General features: G+C 43.1%; 1 protein-coding gene across 1 annotated transcript in view; it reads left to right on the forward strand.

Moving 5' to 3' along the window:
- The window catches only part of LOC124775307, a 314651-nt gene that overhangs the window by 140874 nt on the left and 151685 nt on the right, over positions 1–22092 (forward strand). The window contains exon 3 of the mRNA XM_047250143.1: positions 15567–15630. Within this exon, the coding sequence (XP_047106099.1) occupies positions 15567–15630 (64 nt within the window). The remainder of the gene's footprint in view (positions 1–15566; positions 15631–22092) is intronic.

Genomic DNA, 22092 nt, shown 5'->3' on the forward strand with positions numbered 1-22092 from the left:
TTACTCGATAGCTCCTCAGTATTCAGCAACATCTCATTTGTCACATTGTTACGTGGTTTCTATATATTATGCCAAGAACGTTTCGTAATCACCGCACATGGAAGGTGTTGAGCTTATGTTCTTGTTCGGCGTGTGATGTCCAAGTGTCCCCTGCACACAAGAGAGTACTCAGCACGCATGCGTGATTGATGGGCATTCTTGTGGTCACCGTACGGTGTTTGTTGTTCCATAGTCTTGAGCTTCCCGAAAGTGTTCGCCGATTTGCAATTCTTGCGTTTATGTTATCGTCTAGAGAGAGATCTGACATTAGCGAATCTCAGCCTTCTTTACATTTACAGATTTGGAGAAGATCTTGCATCCAGCAGAAAATTTATCCACAAGGCTTAGAAGGACGTCTTGAATATTTGCTAATGCATGTTGCATCGTCAGCAAAGAAAAGCTTACTTTAAAATTAGACCTCACGGTGGCGCTTGGATCTGGGTAACGAGATGTCAGCCCTGGTATATAGGCTTCGCCGTAAGCAGCTCTGAGTAGCGAGGAGAACATAACAAACAAGGTAGGAACCAGTAAATCGCCTTGACGAGTTCCTGTTTGCACGAGGAGAGCACTCTCCATACCTTCGTGAAAAGCTCTGGTCGTCTTCAAGAGTTTCGGAATGCACCCTGCCTACATTAGCGAAGTATACAGTCCCTTCCTAAAAGCAATGAACGGTGGTGGTCTTCCGCTCGCGGTATTTTCCCTTTACCTGGCGGAGTGTGAAGATCTTATTAGTAGCAGATCGCTGGGCTGGAAACCCACGTTGACGCTCGGAAAGCTTCTACAGTCTGTCCAGCACCAGACGGGCGAGCCGGCCGAAGTGGCCGTGCGGTTAAAGGCGCTGCAGTCTGGAACCGCGCGACCGCTACGGTCGCAGGTTCGAATCCTGCCTCGGGCATGGATCTTTGTGATGTCCTTAGGTTAGTTAGGTTTAACTAGTTCTAAGTTCTAGGGGACTAATGACCTCAGCAGTTGAGTCCCATAGTGCTCAGAGCCATTTGAACCATTTTTGAACCAGACGGGCGAACGCTTTCCCGGCGATGCTCAAAAATGGTTCAGATGGCTCTAAGCACTATGGGACTTAACTTCTGAGGTAATCAGTCCCCTAGAACTTAGAACTACTTAAACCTGACTAACCTAAGGACATCACACACATCCATGCCCGAGGCAGGATTCGAACCTGCGACCGTAGGCGATGCTCAGCAGGGAAATTCTGCGATAGCAATTGCACTTACCATCGCATGGAGTGATGATGTTGCCATCGCACATATCCTGCGGCACAGTACCCTCAGGCCAGCATTTCAATAGAAGACTGTAGAGCATTGGTGGTAGCGGAAATAGTTCGACGAGTCCTGTGTGGATGCTGTCTTTGCCAGGGCATTTTCCGCATTTAAGCCCTGCAAAAGCTTACAGAAGCTCCACCTGATTAGGTACGACCTCCAGCTCGTGACAAGTTGGCAACTGAGAAATTCCTCCTCTTGCTTTCGCGATGACCATAGAGCAGAGGTTGAAATAGTGCTCCCATCATCATTTCAGTTTATTACAATCTGCGATGACTGTTCCACCGATCTCATTAAGCGGGGTAATCTTCATAGTGCTAGGCTCAGTGGCTCTTTTGATACCCGAATACACTCCGTTGAGGTTTCTCGCGTCGGCAACTCCTCTATATTTGCGCAAAGTTTCTCCGAGCACGTATTAATGCAGTTGCGGACTATGCAGTGAACAACTACCTTTGTTTGCTTAGGTGCCTGCGCGTACTGTTGCAAGGGTTTGGGGTGCCAATTGATAGCTCCCTGGCGTTTAGGATCGAGGAGGGGTTTCAAGACATATCGCTTTCAAAGTAATAAATGTTGTGTCGGCCGTAAGGTAAGAAGTGAGTTGATTTCCAGCCAGTCTTCAGCGATGTGTGTATTTGGGTTCCAGATGTCAACTTCTTTCCGACAGCTACCACCAAACATTTCTACTGTCATATGGTCCTCGTTTTGCAAAGACTAATCTTGGTTTTGCCAAGTGTTTTAGCAGAGCGAATCTTTTTAGGCACGAAGCTAACATTTGTCACCACTAGTATTCTGGTACCGCGCGCCGCAGAATTTGAATTCGCGCCAGACGTCATGGACTTCGAAGACCCATAGAGGTCTCTGCACCATCGCGCCGTAAGTTGTGGCGGCGCGCCCCTCCTGGCCCGCTTTTAGTGTAGGGCGCCACAGTGGAACACGTGGTTCCAGCGGCCAATAGCGGCGCCCCCGATAGCGTACTTAAGCGCCACCTCGCACTCAGCCAGGAGTCTAACATCGCGTACGTCTCAGGACATATCGCCTCGGATGGCGTATTTTCATGTTTCTATTCCAGTGGACGTGGTTGTGTTGTTTGGTTCGTTATTCTGCTGTCTGTTCTTGTTGTGTCGTAACGTCCTCCGTTGGCAGTGTCCGTCCTCTCCCGTTGTGTTGTTGTTCGCGGGCCGCTCCGCGGGTCCCGCCGCGTTTAAGTCACTACTACCCAGCAACCGTTCCGGTCGCCGTTACAAGTATCACGTCAGCACTGCGCAAGGATCGAGTGTGGAGAAAAAGGTGGAGATCTTTCCTCTTAGTTAAAATAAGATATGTTTGGAGCAATGGTGCTTCCAGAAAACCTTGTTCCAAGTCTTGCGTGATAGTACGTATATTCTGTGTTCCTAAACGTAGTGAGGTAGGTTTATGCTTCTTTGATGTTTGAGCAGGTCTCGACAGTGTGGTGACGTCCTCCAGCGAGGCTAGTGTTCCGTACAACCCAAGTACCCAAGGGGTACCTAATTGACTTGCGGGGCGGGGGGGGGGGGGGGGGGGGGAGGCTGTCCACAGCTTGAAGCGGGCCGGGGGCGGGGGCCGTGTCTCGTCACTGGACCTACGATGGGCCCTCCCATTGTCGGTAGCGACGCCTTGGACGCGTTTTAGTTGCCGATGAGGTTCTCTCCTCTACTCGTGACACCCTCTCGGCCTTGCTGACTTATTCCACAGGAGCTGAAACTCGCAACTTGTGGAATGAGGTGGGCTGAAAGCATTTTCAGCTCATTTCCGCTTGCACAGCACTCGCGTCTAATGGAAATGCCAATTCCGGAATTTGCTTCGGAGCTCTCCTTCCCCTACAGGAATTTTACAGCGTGTTAGGGCTGACGTTATAGACAAACAACTCTTACAGTGAAATAACCCGACATCTTGTTGGTTAAATACGCAGTGGACAGAGTCACTCTCTGAGATGCGATCCTAACTATTTCGTCAGCAACGCTGTGTCGCGTGGCGCGTACGTAAAAATTATCGCCAAATTTCGCTGCGCTGTCCTATCAGATACGTTCGTCTTAACGTCCCACATTGATTTCTACGGTTATTTAACTCATTGTTGCTTGTCTATTATCACTGGCAGCTCTACGCAAACGCTGCCGTTCTCGGTTGTTAAGTGTCGGTGGTGAGAGGTAATGCCTGAAATTTGGTATCCCCGGCGCACTCTTGACGCAGTGGACCTCGTAATATTGAATTCCCTAACGATTTTGCGAAAGAGAATGTTCTTTGCGTCTAGCTCCAACTACCATTCCGCATTCGAAGACTGTTAATTCCCGCCGTGCGTCCATAATCACCTCGGAAACCTATTCGCATGACTCACCTGAGTACAACTGACAGCTCCACCAATGCACTGGCCTTTCATACCTTGTGTACGTGATACTATCGGCATTTGTATAAGCGCATATCGCTGTCCCATGACTTTCGTCATCTCCAGGTATGATAGCATTTTAATTTGTTTAATTCGGCCAATACTTATATAAAAACCTCCTCCCGAACAGACCATGGAGGCGCAACGGTACCGACCGGCCGCCGTGTCATCCTCACCCACAGGCGTCACTGGATGCGGATGCGGAAGGGCATGTGGTCAGCACACCGCTCTCCCGGCCGTATGTCAGTTTCCGAGACTGGAGCCGTTACTTCTCAATCAAGTACTCCTCAGTTTGCCTCACAAGTGTTGAGTGCACCCCGCTTGCCAACAGCGCTCGGCAGACCGGATGCTCACCCATCCGAGTGCTAGCCCAGCCTGACAGCGCTTAACTTCGGTGATCTGACGGGAAACGGTCTTACCACTGCGGCAAGGCCGTTGGCAATACTTATATGGAATACTGAAAATGAAATGTGTGTTGTCCCTGGAAGACGTTAGACATCCAACCTATAAATGGGACAGGCTGATACTTTTAGGCTTTGAGTAATACAGTTCGTTGGTGCTGGTGGAACAGTATCAGTAACAACTTACGCAACACTGGAGCCAAAGGATTTTACACCCAGATTTGAGACCTGTCAATGGGTTAACCAACCTAGTATTGCAGAATCGACGTTTCTGCAGCTTGTGTTGTTCACAGGTGAGGCCTCTTTCAACCGAGCTGCTGTTCCCAACAGCGGCAATATGCATGTTTGAATTGATAAAAATTCGTACTCCACGTCCTTCTCTATCAACCTGTATGCTGAAACTATAAGGGGCACTCAAATGAAAACGAAACAGATCGTAAATTAGCAGGTAAACTTTATTATTTCAAAAGTAATCGCTATAGCTGTTAATGTATGTGTCCCACTCTCAGAGAAGAGTGGGAAAATGTTTGTCCCGCCTGCGGAACCCCGATTGTACCCAGGTGTGCTCCTCTCTGTCCGAAGCAAACTCCCGCCCACCAGTGTTTTAATTAAGGGCTCCTAAAATTTGGAAATCACGTGGGGAGAGGTCGGCAATGTGCGGAGGGTGTGTAAGGGCTTCCCAGCGAAACTTTTGCTCTGTACTTGAAACCACCACCGAGTGAGTTGGGGCAGTGGTCAGCACACTGGACTCGTATTCGGGAGGACGACGGTTCAAACCCGCTTCTGGCCATCGAGATTTAGGTTTTCCGTCACTTCCATAAATCGTTCCTCCCAAATGCCAGGATGGTTCCTTTCAAAGAGTAAAGAGTGCAGCCGATTTCCTTCCCTAGCCTTTAAACATTCTTTGTGCTCTGTCTCTAACGACTTCAGTGTCGACGGGACATTAAGCCCTAAACTTCCTTCCTCTTTTGAAACAATCTTAGCAACATGTGAGCCCGCCCACAAGTTGCTAATGTTGTTTGGAGTACGCTGCAGAAGTTCCGCCGAGAAGTCATTGCACATCTTCCATATACACCACTGGCCATTAAAATTGCTACACCAAGAAGAAATGCAGATAATAAACTGGTGTTCATTGGACAAATATATTATACTAGAGCTGACATGTGATTGCGTTTTCACACAATTTGCGTGCATAGATCCAGAGAAATCAGTACCCAGAACAACCACCTCTGGTCGTAATAACGGCCTTGATAACGCTTGGTCATTGAATCGAACCGAGCTTGGATGGCGTGTACAGGTACAGCTGCCCATGCAGCTTCAACACGATACCACAGTTCATCAAGAGTAGTGACTGGCGTATTGTGACAAGCCAGTTGCTCGGCCACCATTGACCAGACGTTTTCAATTGGTGAGAGATCTGGAGAATGTGCTGGCCAGGGCAGCAGTCGAACATTTTCTGTATCCAGAAAGGCCCGTACAGGACCTGGAACATGTGGTCGTGCAGTATCCTGCTGAAATTTAGGGTTTCGCAGGGATCGAATGAATGGTATAGCCATCTGCAATGTAACGTGCACTATTCAAAGTGCCGTCAATGCGACCAAGAGGTGACTGAGACGAGTAACCAATGGCACCCCATACCATCACGCCGGGTGATACGCCAGTATGGCGATGACGAATACAAGCTTCCAATGTGCGTTCACAGCGATGTCGCCAAATACGGATGCGACCATCATGATGCTGTAAACAGAACCTGGATTCATCCGAAAAAATGACGCTTTGCCATTCGTGCACCCAGGTTCGTCGTTGAGTACACCATCGCTGGCGCTCATGTCTGTGATGCAGTGGCAGGGGTAACCGCAGCCATGGTCTCCGAGCTGATAGTCCATGCTGCTGCAAACGTCGTCGAACTGTTCGTGCAGATGGTTGTTGTCTTGCAAACGTCCCCATCTGTTGACTGAGGGATCGAGACGTGGCTGCACGATCCGTTACAGCCATGCAGATAAGATGCCTGTCATCTCGACTGCTAGTGATATGAGGTCATTGGGATCCAGCACGGCGTTCCGAATTACCCTCCTGAACCACCCGATTCCGCAGCAATGTTGCGATACGATATACCGCAATCGCGATGGGCTACAATCCGACGGAAACGTGATGGCACGCATTTCTCCTCCTTACACGAAGCATCACAACAACGTTCCACCAGGCAACGCCGGTCAACTGCTGTTTGTGTATGAGAAATCGGTTGGAAAGTTTCCTCGTGTCAGCACGTTGTAGGTGTCGCCACCGTCACCAATCTTATGTGAATGCTCTGAAAAGCTAATCATTTGCATATCACAGCATCTTCTTCCTGACGGTTAAATTTCACGTCTGTATTACGTCATTTTCGTGATGTAGTAATTTTAATGGGCTTAGTGTAGTCCCGATACCTACCCATGCGATTTCCATATTTTTGGTGCTCTCGAAAAAGACATCCGTCGCCGCCGGTTTTCTTCGGACGAATAGGAGAACGCCTGGGTACAGTCCTGGTTCTGTAGGCAACCGGTAACATTTTTCCATGAAGACATTTGACCACGGTGTCTCACAGCGGGGTAAATGTATTAAGACGACTTCTTTGAAACAATAAAGTGTGCTTAGTTTTTCTCATTTGTTTAGTTTTCATTTGACTGTCCCTTATAAAAAGACCTCATCTCCTACCATTCCGTTCCAATGGTACACGTTAGTATAGAAGTGGTTACAGCATATCCGGATGTCACTCCTATCAGTTTTTCTTCTGTTCACATCTACGTCTACGTACACACTTGGCACACCATTGTGAAGTGCGTGATGGAGAGTACTTCCCATTGTACTAGTTATTACGGCTTCTTTACGTTCCACTCAGTTATGGTGCGCAGGAAGAATGTTTAGAAGCCTCTGTGCGTGCTGTAGTTAATGTAATCTCGTTCTCACGAATCCTACAGGAGCAATACATAGAGGGTTGATGTACGTATATTAGTGGATGCAGCCTCTAAAATTGCTTCTTGGAACATTGATAGCAGTTCGCCATTTTACAGAAAAAAACACCACGAAATAGTGGTTGCTGCTGATTTTAACGTGAATTTATTGAAAATTTCTGTCCGTGAACAATTATTGCAATCAGTACCACTGTCACTCAATTTGATTCGTGCCATGAACTTTGCAACTAGGGTATGCCAATGCTCTAAGACTGCTGTTGATAATATCTTTGTAGACAAACCTAGAGAAGAGTCATACCACAAAACCAACAGCAAATGAGCTGCCTCATCACGATATTTAGCAACTTGTGTTATATGTTGAAACTTCTCAGGATAAAAAATCTTTTAAATCTGAGTACAGCAGGTTAATAAATCAGTCAAAAATTGAGAATTTTAGAAGATTTCTCAAAGATATGAGCTGGATAGATGTTTACAATTCCTCAGACTCAAATGGAAATCAAAAGCATTAATTAATAAAGTTACTTCATCCTTTGAAAATTGTTTTTCCCTAATGGTAACTCAAATCAAACAGGAATCTAAAAATAAACCAAGGTTTACACAAGAAATAAAGATATCATGTAGGTCAAAAAGGAGATTGTATCTATTATCTAGTAACAGTTCTGATGTTAGTATTGTAATACATTACAAAGAAAACTGTAAAATATTGAAGTAAGTAATCCAGAGATCTACGCAGCTTTATTATGAGGAAAAGATAATTACATCAGGCAATAAAATAAAAGCTTCATGGGATGTAGTGAAGACAGAGGCAGGAGGGTCCAAATGGAAGAGGAACAGATAACTAAAAATGGATGAGTAATTGGTTTCTGTTACTGACAGCTTGGAGTCATAAGGTTCAATAAACGGCACAATGAAATATCTGGGCCAGTCTTTACAAGTAACTTTAATAAAATGGTAATGACGCTTATATCTCTCAGGGAATTAGCGTCCTTAAAATCAAAGTATTCTAGTGCTTATGATAACATATCAGTGAACTTAATCAAAGAGTGCTCATGTGAGTTGAGTTCTGTCTTAAGTTATTTGTGTAATCAAACTCTTATCAGCAGAACATTTCCAGACTGGCTAAAATATGCTTAAGTTGAGCCTCTTTACAAGAAGGGGGATAAAGGGATACCATCAAACTATCGACCAATTTCAGTTTTGCTGGCTTTTTCTAAATTATTTGAAGAGGTTGTGTTCAAGCCTCTTCTTAAGCATCTGACTGCAAATAATATATTTTGAAAGTCACCATGTGTGTTCGTTAAAACTTCTGCATAGAGAAGGCTATTTGTACATTCAGTGAGAGTGTACTTCATTCATTAGATAACAAATTAGAGGCTACTGGCATTTTCTGTGACCTATCAAAAATCTTTGACTGTGTGATTCATAGCATTCTTTCAACTAAATTAGAATATTATGGAGTCACCAGGAGTGCCACAAAATGATTCGAGTCTCACCTAACTAACAGGAAACAGAGTATGTCGTTGCGAAGTACCTGTGGAGTAGCAATCACTTATCATCTGATTTTGAATTAACTACATATAGTCTTCCTCAAGGTTCCTTCTCGGGTCCATTGCTTTTTCTTGTGTCCTTTAATGACCTCTTGTCCGTTACATTACCAGATGCTATGTTTGTTTTGTTTGCAGATGATATAATCAATCAATCAATAGCAAGTCAAGTGTAGATTTAGAAATAGCTGCTAGTTAAATTTTAACTGACATTAATAAATGGTTTAATGCTAATCCACTGTCATTAAACTTTGAAAAGAGTCACTATATGCAGTTTAGAACCTGTACTAGATTTCCTTCCTGCATATGTATAACATATGAAGACATGCAGATCGAAGAGGGATCGAAGAGGTCGATGGTGTTAAATTTCTGGGATTACAACTCGATAATAAATTCAGTTGGGAAGAGCATACCGCAGAATTGCTCAAGTGCCTAAAATAGTCTGCATTTGCAGTGAGAATGGTGTCAGACGTAGGAGATATAAATAAAATGAACTTGAATACTTGGTTACTTTCATTTTCTTATGTTATAAGGGATCATATTCTGGGGTAGCTCGTCAAACCGAGCAAAAATGTTTAGATTGCCAAAGCGTGTAATAAGACTCATTTATGGTGTAAATTCACGAACATCATGTAGAAATCTCCTCAAGGAACTTTGTACTCCAACCATTGCTTCTCAGTATATTTATTCCTTAATGAAATTATTGAAAGTAGTATGTCTCTATTCCCAAACAATACCTCACTACTTAGTATCAATACTAGGAATACGAACAATCTATATAAAGACCTAAAATGACTTACTTTGGTCCAAAACGAGGTCCAATATTCAGGAACACACATTTTCAATAAACTGCCGGCAACCGTTAAAAACTTTGTTTCAGATGAAGCACAGTCTAAACTGAGTTTGAAAGACTTTTTGATGGGCAGCTCCTTCTAACCTATAGATGAATACCTTAATAGAGACTGTTAGACTGGCTTAAATAAAAATGATTGTTACATTTCAGTTTTGACACCACTTGGCCACAACAATCATGTTAAGTATTTTTTGTATGACAAATTTATTAAAAGTGCGTAACTATGTTTCGTTCTGACAGTGTATTAATTCTGTAAATATCAACAGTTCCAATTTACTGTAATGAATTCAAATATTTTGAAATCTGACAAATGATCAGGGTACTGAGTATTTATTTTTTATGTTATAGCTTCTGACTTGTTCCGCACTCTCGAGAATCATCTCATATTTAGGTCTGTGGGATGAAAACTGAATCTAATCTAATCAGATTCTTCACCATTTACCTCTGAACATAGTTGCTGCCCTTCTACATATACGTTCAGTGTCCCCTGTTAGTCCTGCTTGGTACGGGTCCTACACACTTGAACGGCATTGTTGGATGGGTCACATGAGCTCCTTTGTAGCCTTATTGCATGCTCATAGCATTCTTCGAATAAACCGGTCACCTACTTCGCCTAAATCTGAGCCTATGTGATCGTTCCTTACATCCCTACAAAATTTTACACCCAGGTACTTCCATGACCTGACCGATTCCAACAGTGACTGTTATGTGATGTGGTAGATGTTTGATGCCACAGTAATAAATAAAGAGGAATTGATTAGAAGGCTCATAGTTGATGTCTCAGTGCACAACAGATGACATGGATATTTGGAGAATGAGCCAAAATTTTGTGCTACGTTGCAGTCCATACATTTAGACCGGAGAGTGTCACTTAAAACTCTTGCAATGAAATGATGGCATTGATATGTAGCGTACATTTTGTATCTCAGTGAGAAGCTAAATATCATTTTTGTCACCTAAAAATGTTTAGCCAAATTACAGAACACACTTGGGCCAGTCGCTTTCTTTTGGCATCTCTTCACGACACGTTTCATCCTCATCTGGAATTATTTGTATTGCTGTTTTTTCATGTAGTGTAAATGTAAACCACTGTATTCATCTGTAATGAAGTATTATGAAAACGTTACTGTTTTTATTTTCTTAGTTTTTCTTATTTCACGAAGTGTTGCAAATTCCAACAAACAATCATACATAGACGAAAGAAGGACCAAAACTACATCGGACCGTGGGATGAGCACTGCATGCACATATACCGCAAGTTATTAATCTAGTTCTGTCCTTCACAGCCTCTGCCGATTCTAAACGATTCTAAGAGTAAGCATATGAATTGATTCCACCCTGAAACTAGTTCTTGAACCATTCTAAGCAGGGTGTCGTGGTATATAACGCATCATTCTCTTCCATCAGGCACCTGAGATTTTTCAGTGCCTATAATATCGATGTCTCGGCAGTTAACAGACCTTTAATGACTTGTGTCGCCCCTCTTTGTACTCGTTAGGAATCCCTGGGTAGGCTTTATTTGAGCTGTATTCGACTGCAGGTTGCACAGGTCTCAATAAACAATAAATTAAGGCACATAATTTGTTTCACTCACAACTGACCGTGTGTGATTGTTCCAGTTCCTATCCCCACACAATTTGACTTTCAAATATCTGTCGAATTTGACTGATTTTAGTTGCGATTCGTTAATCCTCTTTGTCACAATGGCATGAGCTGAGGCAAGGGCTCTTCGCTGTAATCATGCTGTTATCTGTTTTGGAGGGCCCTGCTCATAATGCTCCTTCTCGCCTAAGCTACAAATACAAATAAGTTAATATGTTGTTGTTGTTGTGATCTTCGGTCCAGAGACTGGTTTGATGCAGCTCTCCATGCTACTCTATCCTGTGCAAGCTTTTTCATCTTCCAGTACCTACTGCAACCTACATCCTTCTGAATCTGTTTAGTGTATTCATCTCTTGGTCTCCCTCTAAGATTTTTACCCTCCACGCTGCCCTCCAATACTAAATTGGTGATCCGTTGAAGCCGCAGCATATGCCCTACCAACCGATCCCTTCTTCTAGTCAAGTTGTGCTACAAATTTCTCTTCTCTCGAGTTCTATTCAATATCTCCTCATTAGTTATATGATCTACCCATTTAATCTTCAGCATTCTTCTGTAGTGCCACATTTCAAAAGATTCTATTCTCTTTTTGTCTAAACTATTTATCGTCCACGTTTCACTTCCATAGATGACTACGCTCCATACAAATACTTTCAGAAACGACTTCCTCACACTTAAATCTATACTCGATGTTAACAAATTTCTCTTCTTCAGAAACGCTTTCCTTGCCATTGCCAGTCTACATTTTATATCTTCTCTACTTCGACCATCATCATTTACTTTGCTCCCCAAATGGCAAAACTCATTTACTACTAATGTATAATGTTCTTATTAATACGCCGTACATTTGGTTTTATTACAAATAAATAGCAGTAGCTACAGAATTAGCTACCTTGTAGTGCTAATTATTTTTTCTCTGCCTCGTGATGGCTGGGTGTTGTGTGCTGTCCTTAGGTTAGTTAGGTTTAAGTAGTTCTAAGTTCTAGGGGACTTATGACCACAGCAGTTGAGTCCCATAGTGCTCAGAGCCATTTGAACCATTTTTTTGCTAATTATTTCGTCCAGACGACGCTCTGGACCTCAGTTAACGAATTACACTAAATTTTAATGCATTTTATGAGGCTGGCTGCGACATAAATTACGAACCATAAATGAATATTAACTCTTTTCTTAATTAGTTAAATTTGAAAGATAAATATTTAAAATGAAGATGCAAAACGATCTGTAAGTCGTTCCCTATTGGCTGACGGCGATGCCATAGGCTCTGGAGTGCCCCCTCTTTCCCTGTATAACTTGTGGCTGCTTAGCTATCAGCATCAGTTACAGTGACTGAGGCGTCCACAGTCGGTCAGGCGCCATCACCGTCATCTAGATGGGTAATGGTGCATCGTTTTAGAGTATACTTTCACATCATTGACTTCACTATGTAATATAGTACCTTTACTTTCGCTATTACAGTGCAAACTCTGATGATGGCCCGTTATTAAAAGGTTGAAACCAGTCAGAAGTTAACATCGGCTGCGGTCTGTACTGTTTTTAAATAATTTTACTTGAACCTCTGTTCTGTAACCAAAGGATACTTCGCTTTCATATTTTGTGAAGGGCACAACTTAACATTTCGCTGTAATGAGAGCTAGTTGCTAGTCTTTCCACCTATATGATGTGTACACATGTACGACCCTGCGCAGGCACAGGATTGGGGGATGAAAGTGCAACAGTCGTGCGCATGTCCGCGGTTCTCTCCATTTATTGGTTCGTTTGACCGTAACTGATAGTTCAGAGATTCAGGTTTTTCCACGTGTTTGCGTTAGCACCATGTCTGATTGGGCTAATGAGAAACAAATAGAATCTGTGGAGGATTATCATTCCTTTCCTTGTTTGTGGTTTGTCAGTTCAGCCGATTGTAAAGACAAAAATTAAGAGGAATTTAATGTAAAATTATGTAGGTATTTGAACTGAAGGAAAAAAATATCCCGTTAAAAACATCTGTAATTACTTCTGATGCGATATATATAAAAGTTTCGTGCATTAACGACTTTTCAAAATACTCTTCTCTTTGTGTGCCACTATTTGGCAAAAACTCACTTAGTATCTTGTGTTGTTTCCGAAGTATGACGAATGTTATGAATAATTCGCTATATCCATATCATTGTATGCATCGGCGGAAGAGAGTGTGATACACAAAATACTTTTTCTCAAAACTCGAGACAGATATAGACTTTCTCCTGAGTATAAAGAAAAATTCAGTATGTCAGCTACATCTGATACACAGCAATATACGTATCATCTGTATTGAACGTACCACAGACTCATGCCGACTCCTAGTTTTCATTTAAAAATATTCGAATTTCGTGTGGTGACATCCATAATCCTTAAAAATTGCATGAATTATGAGCATTAACGAAAATATAGACAGTTCATCTTGAAGCCGATACGTAAGGCTATAAATAACAGAAGAATCAAAATTTCTCATAGAGTAGTTTCCGTAATATAGTTTGAGAAAGACTGTGGAGTAGCCAGTGTGTGCACTCCTTCATTTTTCCAGAGTGGTGCACAGAAACGGGCAAAGAATTTAGGTGTGAATGGGAATACTCAAGCGCACAAGCTGAGAAAGAGGCATGCACTTACGTGCGTGCAGGGCAAGCACAGCCGTCAGGCGCGCAGGCGAAAACACACCTATAGATGGCATAATGCTAGGCCAGGCCATATGACTGACACGAGTATCTTTGCTATGCATACAGCCCTATCTCACGTCATCTCTAATAGCCGCTTGTGGGGCACATGTTCCTGTGTATCCTCTGTATTCATCTACTCGATGAGGTTTTGCTCTGTTACAGATGCTGCGCATAGGTAGGTTACACACCGCTTCTGTCGTAATGTGAAATATGTTTCATCTTTATTTTCGATGTTTTTGAGGGTTACCATTCGTCATGTCACTTTGTATAAGCATGTTTGGTTTTCAGATGTGTTTGATTCATGGTGGGTACATATAAAATGAAAGCATTTTTGTCGGGTCCAGCTTGGCTGTATACGATCAAAGCGTATTACTGCTTGCTTTAATAGCTGACACCCATCCCAAACAGGTCTCGCGATTCTAGGCGCGCAGTCCGGAACCGCGCGGCTGCTACGGTTGCAGGTTCGAATCCTGCCTCGGGCATGGATGTGTGTGATGTCCTTAGGTTAGTTAGGTTTAAGTAGTTCTAAGTTCTAGGGGACTGATGACCACAGCCGTTAAGTCCCATAGTGCTCAGAGCCATTTGAACCATCCCAAACACTAATTTTTGTGGTGAATTCTATAGTCAAAGAGCCTTAACTTTCTGTAACGCAAGTCTTTTTCCAAGTGGACTAGTGTGTTTTTCCCAATTTTTGGATGTTGCTGTAGAATATATATGTAATTTATTGATCATTTAAAAATTTAGGACAATTTAGAATTTCCTGCAATTTTTTGCTGTGGGCTAAGCAAAAGTGTGCTTCTCGCAAGTCAAACTATGGTCAAGTGGGCTGTGACTGCAGCACCATCACAAACGTCATACTTGTGGAGATTGGAACCTCGTGTTATGTTGTCAGTTCAGCAGCATGCGTTCAGCATCCAGCTGAGGTCTGGTTTGCAGCTGGATTTCGCATGTGTGGGGTGCAATGCATGGCCCAGGACCACATGGGGCAGAGACTGCATGTGGGAGGCGGCTGTGCAGTATTTCTTTAAATAAAGACATAAACATACCTTTCCTATTCCAACCGTAGGTGTTTAAATAGCAGTCCGTTTTAAACTTAGGGAAAATTGTTCTAGGTTTCTAAACATGGCGTGCCAATCTATGACGTCCGAGACACGGAATCTATTGTTCAATCTTTTAATATGAGGTCAAGTGCTTTCTGAGAAGTGAGAAAAGCCATTTATTTTTGAATTTCCCTTCACTGCGCGCATTTGATAACATTCTAAACTTGAAACATATAAAATATGAGAACCATGCAGGGTTTCCTCATGTTGTCAGGTCCACTATCTTGGATTTAAATGTAAAAGCAGTCTTGTAGACTGTTGTAATGTCTCCATGTCGGAACCTTGGAGCACTCGCTTGGATTCTGGCATCTTAGAGGCTGTCTTTGTATTCCCAGGTTGTCGTCTTGGATTCTGAAGTTATAGACATTCTTCTCATATCTCCAGGTCACCTCTTGGATGTTTTGAATTTCACATCAATAGTACAACTGCCCTTCTTGGTTTTTGACTTTTTCACCATTGTACAATTAGCCCAATTGGGCTATTTTGAATTTCCCGAAATTTTTTAATTTCCCGTCATTTTTTGCATAGGGGGATTGGCCTACGAAGGTATAGGAGCGAGGACGCGAAATCAGGCAACGTTGGACATTGATGACATCGTAAGGGGGGGGGGGGCAAGGTATATCTGGAAATTGTCTTCAAAAGTACCCAGCACAACTACTCGTGTATTCCTCACACAGATTTTTCAAACTTTTGCCAAATTGTACTGATAAGCATTTCCTCTTGCAGATGCCCCACTTGGATCTCGACCCAGAAGACTGTATTGTGGAATACTACCTGAGGAACAGCAATGGTAAGCGATGCTCACTTGTCTGTTATGCAGTTTTGCTAGTACGCAGAGTCATAGTGCAATGTTGAATTCTTATTTGTTCATGCTCGAATACTCAGTGCCTTATTACAGATTCTAAGCTGGACTCTATTTCTATCTATTCATCTTTGTGTTGCCATTACATGCAAATACCTTCGTCGTTCTGTTTACGTGCAATAAACTTCATCTGCCTGTATAATGGTTCACCTGTGTTCCTCCTTCAACTGCCTAATTACCTATTCGTTGGTATGCCTTTCATATTGTATGTTCCATCACTATTACTCACATTTTTTAACTGAATTCAATTTTTACTTCTATCCAAACATATTTCAATCATTTTTTTAGATATCTACAATGATCTACAATGGAAAAGAAAGAAATTGTTGTTTTCTTCCCCATAAATATTCCGAAATATGAAATTTTTGATACCACCCAGCTGAGGTTAATTTAATATTAATAGCATAAAATAATCGACGAAAGGACAAAATATAAAAATGCAGCAAGCGGAACAGGCAAAAATTAATATGGACTACTAAGAAATGAGAATGACAGAAAGTGTAAAATCGCGAAACAGTAATGGCTAGAGGAGAAATGGGAAGTTCTAGAAATACACATGACTATAGGAAAGATGGGCGCACTATAATAGGAAGATGAATGAAACTTGTGGAGAAAAAGATAGCAGCGGCATGAATGTCAAGAGCTCAGATGGCAAGTCATTACTAACAAAAGAGGGGCAGGTTGAAAGGTTGAAGGAATGTAAAGAAGATGCAGCAGATCTACTAGAAAGCCTGCCTTCAATAAGCTTGTCCGTCCTCTTCTTGAGTACTGTAGTGCAGTATGGGATCCTTACCAGACAGAATTGACGGAAGATATTGAATTAGTTGAATGAAGATCAGCTCGTTTTGTATTATAGAGGAGAAAGTGTCATAGATATGGTAAACATGTTGGAGTGACAATTGTTAAAACAAAGGCTTTTCATGAAATTGTAATCACCAAATTCCTCGTCTGAATGACAAAATATTATGTTGAATCCAACCTGCCTAAGGACTAATGACGATTATCATAAAATCAGGTAAACCAATGCTCACACGGGAAGATTTAAGTGTTCTTCCTTCCCACGGGCTATTCGAGAGTGTAATGGTAAAGAAACAGTCTAAAAGAGGTTGTATGAACCTTCTGCCAGGCACTTAATTGTGAGTTGTAGAGTTGTCATGTCGATGAATACGTAGAAATCCAGTGAGAGGTAAAATAAAATTTTTGACGGGTAAAAACGCAAGTTTTTGATTGTTTCGATCACGAAACTAAATCATTATTAAAAGAGTATTGCCATTATCACTATTTTGTACGATAATAATACTAATTATGTAAATTACCAATAATTACATTTTATCAAACAGTTCTGATTATTTTCAAATTCTAGCATTAATTCTTGTGCTGGAGGTTGACCATGCATCTGCGACAGTAAATAAGAGATATATACATAATGTATGCTTAAATATCTTACGAAAATGCCTCAGCAAATTGTAGGTGGTTCCTGCAGCGGACCAGAAACTACTTCATTATTCACTTCGCAACGATAAGCGAAGTAATTGGCAGCACAACATAACAGTAACTATGCAATAGCTTCTATATTTCTGTAAGGCCTACACAGTGATGTTGTTATTACTTGTGACAGTGGTCAGATGCAAAGCGTTGGCAGCCTGAAGTCTTCCTGTGTCTGTCAGTTCAGAAGTAAAGAGTCCAGCTGTCAAGTGATTTACAGTCAATAAGTATGGTGCACACATTTTAAGTTGATTGATTTTAAATGGGAGCACAGTGTGTTGGGCAACAAAGTGTCGCTAGAAAAAGGATGGAGCATGTTTTGTGACATCTACCCTTAATATGGATGGTTAACTTTCTTTTCTGAGAAGGATTTGAAAGTAGCACTGAAATCGATTCTTTCTTTCTCTCGCTGACGCCATAGTCCCGCAGCGATCGCAGGGTCGGCATGGTTACAACGCGGGTTCGGCCGTGTCACTATTGATTGATTCCCCCAGGACAGAATCAGTGTACCCCAACTGTCTGCATCTAGTGTAAATCTTGAAATAGCGCGCATGTGTTTCAAATGTCTGTGACGCGTGTAACTGAGGCGGAACGTGCGGACCAGCCCGGTTTTCACCTAGCGGGATGTGGAAAACCGCCTAAAAACCACATCCAGGCTGGCCAGCACACCGAACCTCGTCGTTAATCTGCCGGGCGGATTCGATCCGGGGCCGGCGCGCCTACCCGAGTCCAGGAAGCAGCGCGTTAGCGCGCTCGGCTACCTTGGCGAGTAGCACTGAAATTGATTCATCATTCAATAAAAAGGATAGTTGGAAATAAGCAGAATCAACTGTCTCACTGACTCATTTAGTTTCATAAAATATCTATGAAAACTAAGTATAATTTATCTTTCTTCATTGCAAAAATAAAAGTCTTCAGACAAAATTCTTTTTCGTTCCAAATTTTAGTTAGGTGCTAATGTAGGTGGTAGCTGCTGCGGGTACTAACTAATTACTAATTGCACTCACGGGTAATGGTCTCAAAAAGTCTGGAAACCACTCCTCTTTCTGTTGTACCTATTTGCGCCATATTGAGCGTCAGAACGTCGTTAACTCTGTCTTCGTGCTGGAACACACTCTGCGGTGTCCCATACTTTGCAACCTGCGCTCATTCCGCCACCAGATGCGCTGAAAGGCAGTGAATCTTGCTCATGCTGTTCTAGGCAGTTACGCGAGTGGCCAACACGCGTTCTGACGTCGTCCCAGTGACAGGTGACACCGCGGTATCGCGTTCTCTGCGTCGACAAGAGCGCTCTGTCTCCAGTTTATCTGCTTGTATCTGACAGAAGGGGGTGGCGCAGTGGACTCACATTCAGGAGAATGGCGTTTTCAGATCCTTGTCCGGCCGTCCAAATTTAGCTCTTCTGTGGCTTCTCTGCGTCGCTGAAGACGAATGCGAGGATGTTTCCTCTGAAACGGACACAGCCCTAGTCCTTTTCTATGCGTCCCTCTCATTGATCCCCCTCCACCTCCACCGTGGCCTGTGCTCTGTCTCTAATGACGCCGTCGATGACACGTTAAACCCTAAAATTCCTCCCCTTTCGTTGCTTGTAAGTGTACAGGGCAATTCAAAACGTCAACAGCTGTCAATGACGACTATAACTACCTGATCATAGCCATACATCGTAACGAATTACAGAGAATGTAAAAGAAACTTCAGAATTGCAATCTTCACGCAAGCTTAATGAATCAGCAGCCGGCGTGCAGAGGTTTGCAAGACGACGCTGGGGTCCGCTCTTGACCGCCTGTATCCCCGAACCTGCCACGCATGGGTTCCTTTCTGTGGGGTTCTATGAGAACTTTGTGTTGTCTTTTATGCCGGAAACAGTTTCAGAACTGAAAGTGTACATTTTTAGTGCACTCGGGCCGCAGAATCCACATGCACTTCAGAATACACTGATCAGCCAGAACGCTATGACCGCCTACCTAATAGCCGTATGCCCACCTTTGGCACGGATAACAGCGGTGACGGGTCGTGCCTGGAACCAATGAGGCCCTGGTAGATCGCTGGAGGCAGCTGGCACCACATCTGCGTACACAAGTCACTTAATTCCCGCAAATTCCGGGGAGGGTGGCGATGAGCTCTGACGCTACGTTCAGTTACATCCCAGATGTGCTCGGTAGAGTTCACATCTGGCGAGATGGGGGGGGGGGGGAGGGGCAGCACATCCATTGGAACTCGCCACTGTGTTTCTCGAAACATTCCATCACACTCCTGGCCTTGTGAAATGACGCATTATATTGTTGAAAAATGTCACTGCCGTCGGATAACATGACAGTCATAAAGGGGTGTACGTGGTGTGCAACAAGTGTACGATACTCCTTGGCCGTCACGGTGCCTTGCACGAGCTCCACTGGCCCATGGATACCCATGTGAATGTTCCCCAAGGCACAGTGGAGCAGCCGTTAGCTTGTCTCCTTCCCACAGTACATGTGGCAAGGAGATGTTCCTGTGGTAGACGTTGGATTCGCTCACTGTCATCAGATGATGAAGAAGGTATCGGGATTCATCAGACCGTGCAACACTGTGCTACTGCGCCAACGTCCAGTGCCAATGGTCACATGCTATTTCAGTAGTGGTTGCCGATGTCGTGGTGTTAACATTGGCACATGCAAGGCACGTCGTTAGGAGTGTTCGGTGCACTTTTTACTCAAACACACTTGTACTCTGCCCAGCTTTAATGTCCGATGTTAGTTTCGCCACGGTTCGCCGCCGTCCTGTTTTACCAGTCTGCACAGCCTACGACGTCCGACATCTGTAATAATAATTTCACTTTGGTTTCGCCATGTTTTGAAGACACCCACCACAGTACTCCTCGAATGCCCGATAAGTCGTGCATTTTCCGAAATGCTCGTACCAAGCTCTGGGTCATCACAATCTGTCCTCGGTCAAACTCAGATAGGTCGCACGCCTTCCCGATACTACATGCACCGTGCGTGTGTCTGGCTAGCAGTCATCTGTCGCCAAGTGACGCTGCTATCGCTTACGACGGGAACCCTCTGTAGATCGCTCTCTGATACAGTCGAAACTTGACGTAGTGAGAGAAGGGTGAAAATAAAGACATATCCACTTTGGCTTACATGTCAAGACAGGTTTCGAGTAAATGATTGTCAGACTTTCGAAGCGACTTCATCAGTCAATTCGCGCATCTTAAAACGGAGTGAGTTGGTAGCGCAGTGGCTTAGGGCAACGTTTCGAAACTTCGTGCACCACATTCAAATCCACACTTCTGTTTTGTTTTTGTTTAGTTGTTGCGAAAGTACATCATATCAACATTTACAACAAAATGAATACCCGTAGCTGCATACAGGCGTTGATATAAGTCAACGGGGACAGTTGAAAATGTGTGCCCCGACTGGGACTCGAACCCGGAATCTCCTGCTTACATGGCAGACGCTCTATCCATCTAAGCCACCGAGGACACAGAGGATAGTGCGACTGCAGGGACTTATCTCTGGTACGCCTCCCGTGAGACCCACATTCGCAACTTATTGTCCCGCACTATATTCATTGTGCCCCTGCCCATTGTCATCATTACTCGCGGCTTTACTGCCGATTCCCGTAAGAGTTTAGGCACTGTTTGTGCATCCGCACAGAAGAAGATGGTCAAATGGCCGGTGAGCCTTAATTACATATACATCAACATTTCTTTTGACATCGTAAGATGCAATGGAATTATTGACAAATGAATTAAGCATTTTCAATCTTATTAAAAATAGATTGTGTCGTCATAGATCTTGTATAATGTTATGTAATTAACATTAATTCATAAAAACTGTGGAAGCATAAAAATTCGGATCACCACGATCACTGTTCGAAAGCACATATATCACAGTCACATTTTTTTGTGTGAATACCGTTAGGAAAACAACCTCACGAACTGGCGATAATTTCAGGGTAAGCCGAGCATATCGAAGCATTTTCATGAAATCCGTAGCCTGCAGTTGATTTTCGATCAAGGTGTGTATTTTAATTGCATCGCTTCTACTTGTGACTTTACTGTGCGGTGAGAGTGGGGCATGTCCGTAATCGGCGAATGTAATTATTCATCAGTCAGTAAAATTATACGTCGGAGGGTTTACATAACGGCATACACTTTGGCGGAATTACTTTTAATGAACACATCGATATTCCAATTTTATTGACTAGCAGTCCACCGTATAACAAGACGTCGTTTTCTCCACCCTCACGACTCAACAGTGTACAGAAACGGCTCTATTTTTGTGTAAGATTGCAAAACTTTGTCCAGAAGTGGATGATAGGTTCCTTTTGTGAACTTTACAGATTTTGAGCCTGTTGCGTCCATACTCTGAAGTTGTTTCATTAACTGCTTTATGTCTTCATGGACTTCTTGGAGACAAACGAAAACTGTTGGTAGCATTTTTATGGAACACGATAACTAGAGTCGATTCTGATGATAAAATCTACTGTTAACAACATTTGAAATCTTTATTTATTTTGCCATTATTTACATTGTATTTCAACGCCGTAAAAATATGTCGCACACTTCCACGGCAGCAGTACACATATGGGACACAAGACTTCAGAACTAAATAGTACTCCTGACTATTCGCTAACGACGTGCTTGGCTTTACACCGCGCTAGCAAACTGATGAAGTTGCATCAACGCTTTGACCATCATTTTCTGGGAAGCTATTTTATGTTGGCACCTAAGCCAAAATAGGCGTCTCTTTATTGTCATCCTTCTGTCACCTCACCAAGTTTCACTGCATCTGGCAGCGACCTGTGACGGGTTCCTCTTGTTAGATGTTTGTCCCCAAGTGACCAACGAACACATACAAAGTAAGTAATAAGAAAGTGAAATTTCTTTTACATTCTCAGCAATTCTTATCGATGTATGGCTAT

The sequence above is a fragment of the Schistocerca piceifrons genome, chromosome 2 (genome assembly GCF_021461385.2).
Source record: "Schistocerca piceifrons isolate TAMUIC-IGC-003096 chromosome 2, iqSchPice1.1, whole genome shotgun sequence".
In the NCBI taxonomy this organism is placed as follows: domain Eukaryota; kingdom Metazoa; phylum Arthropoda; class Insecta; order Orthoptera; family Acrididae; genus Schistocerca; species Schistocerca piceifrons.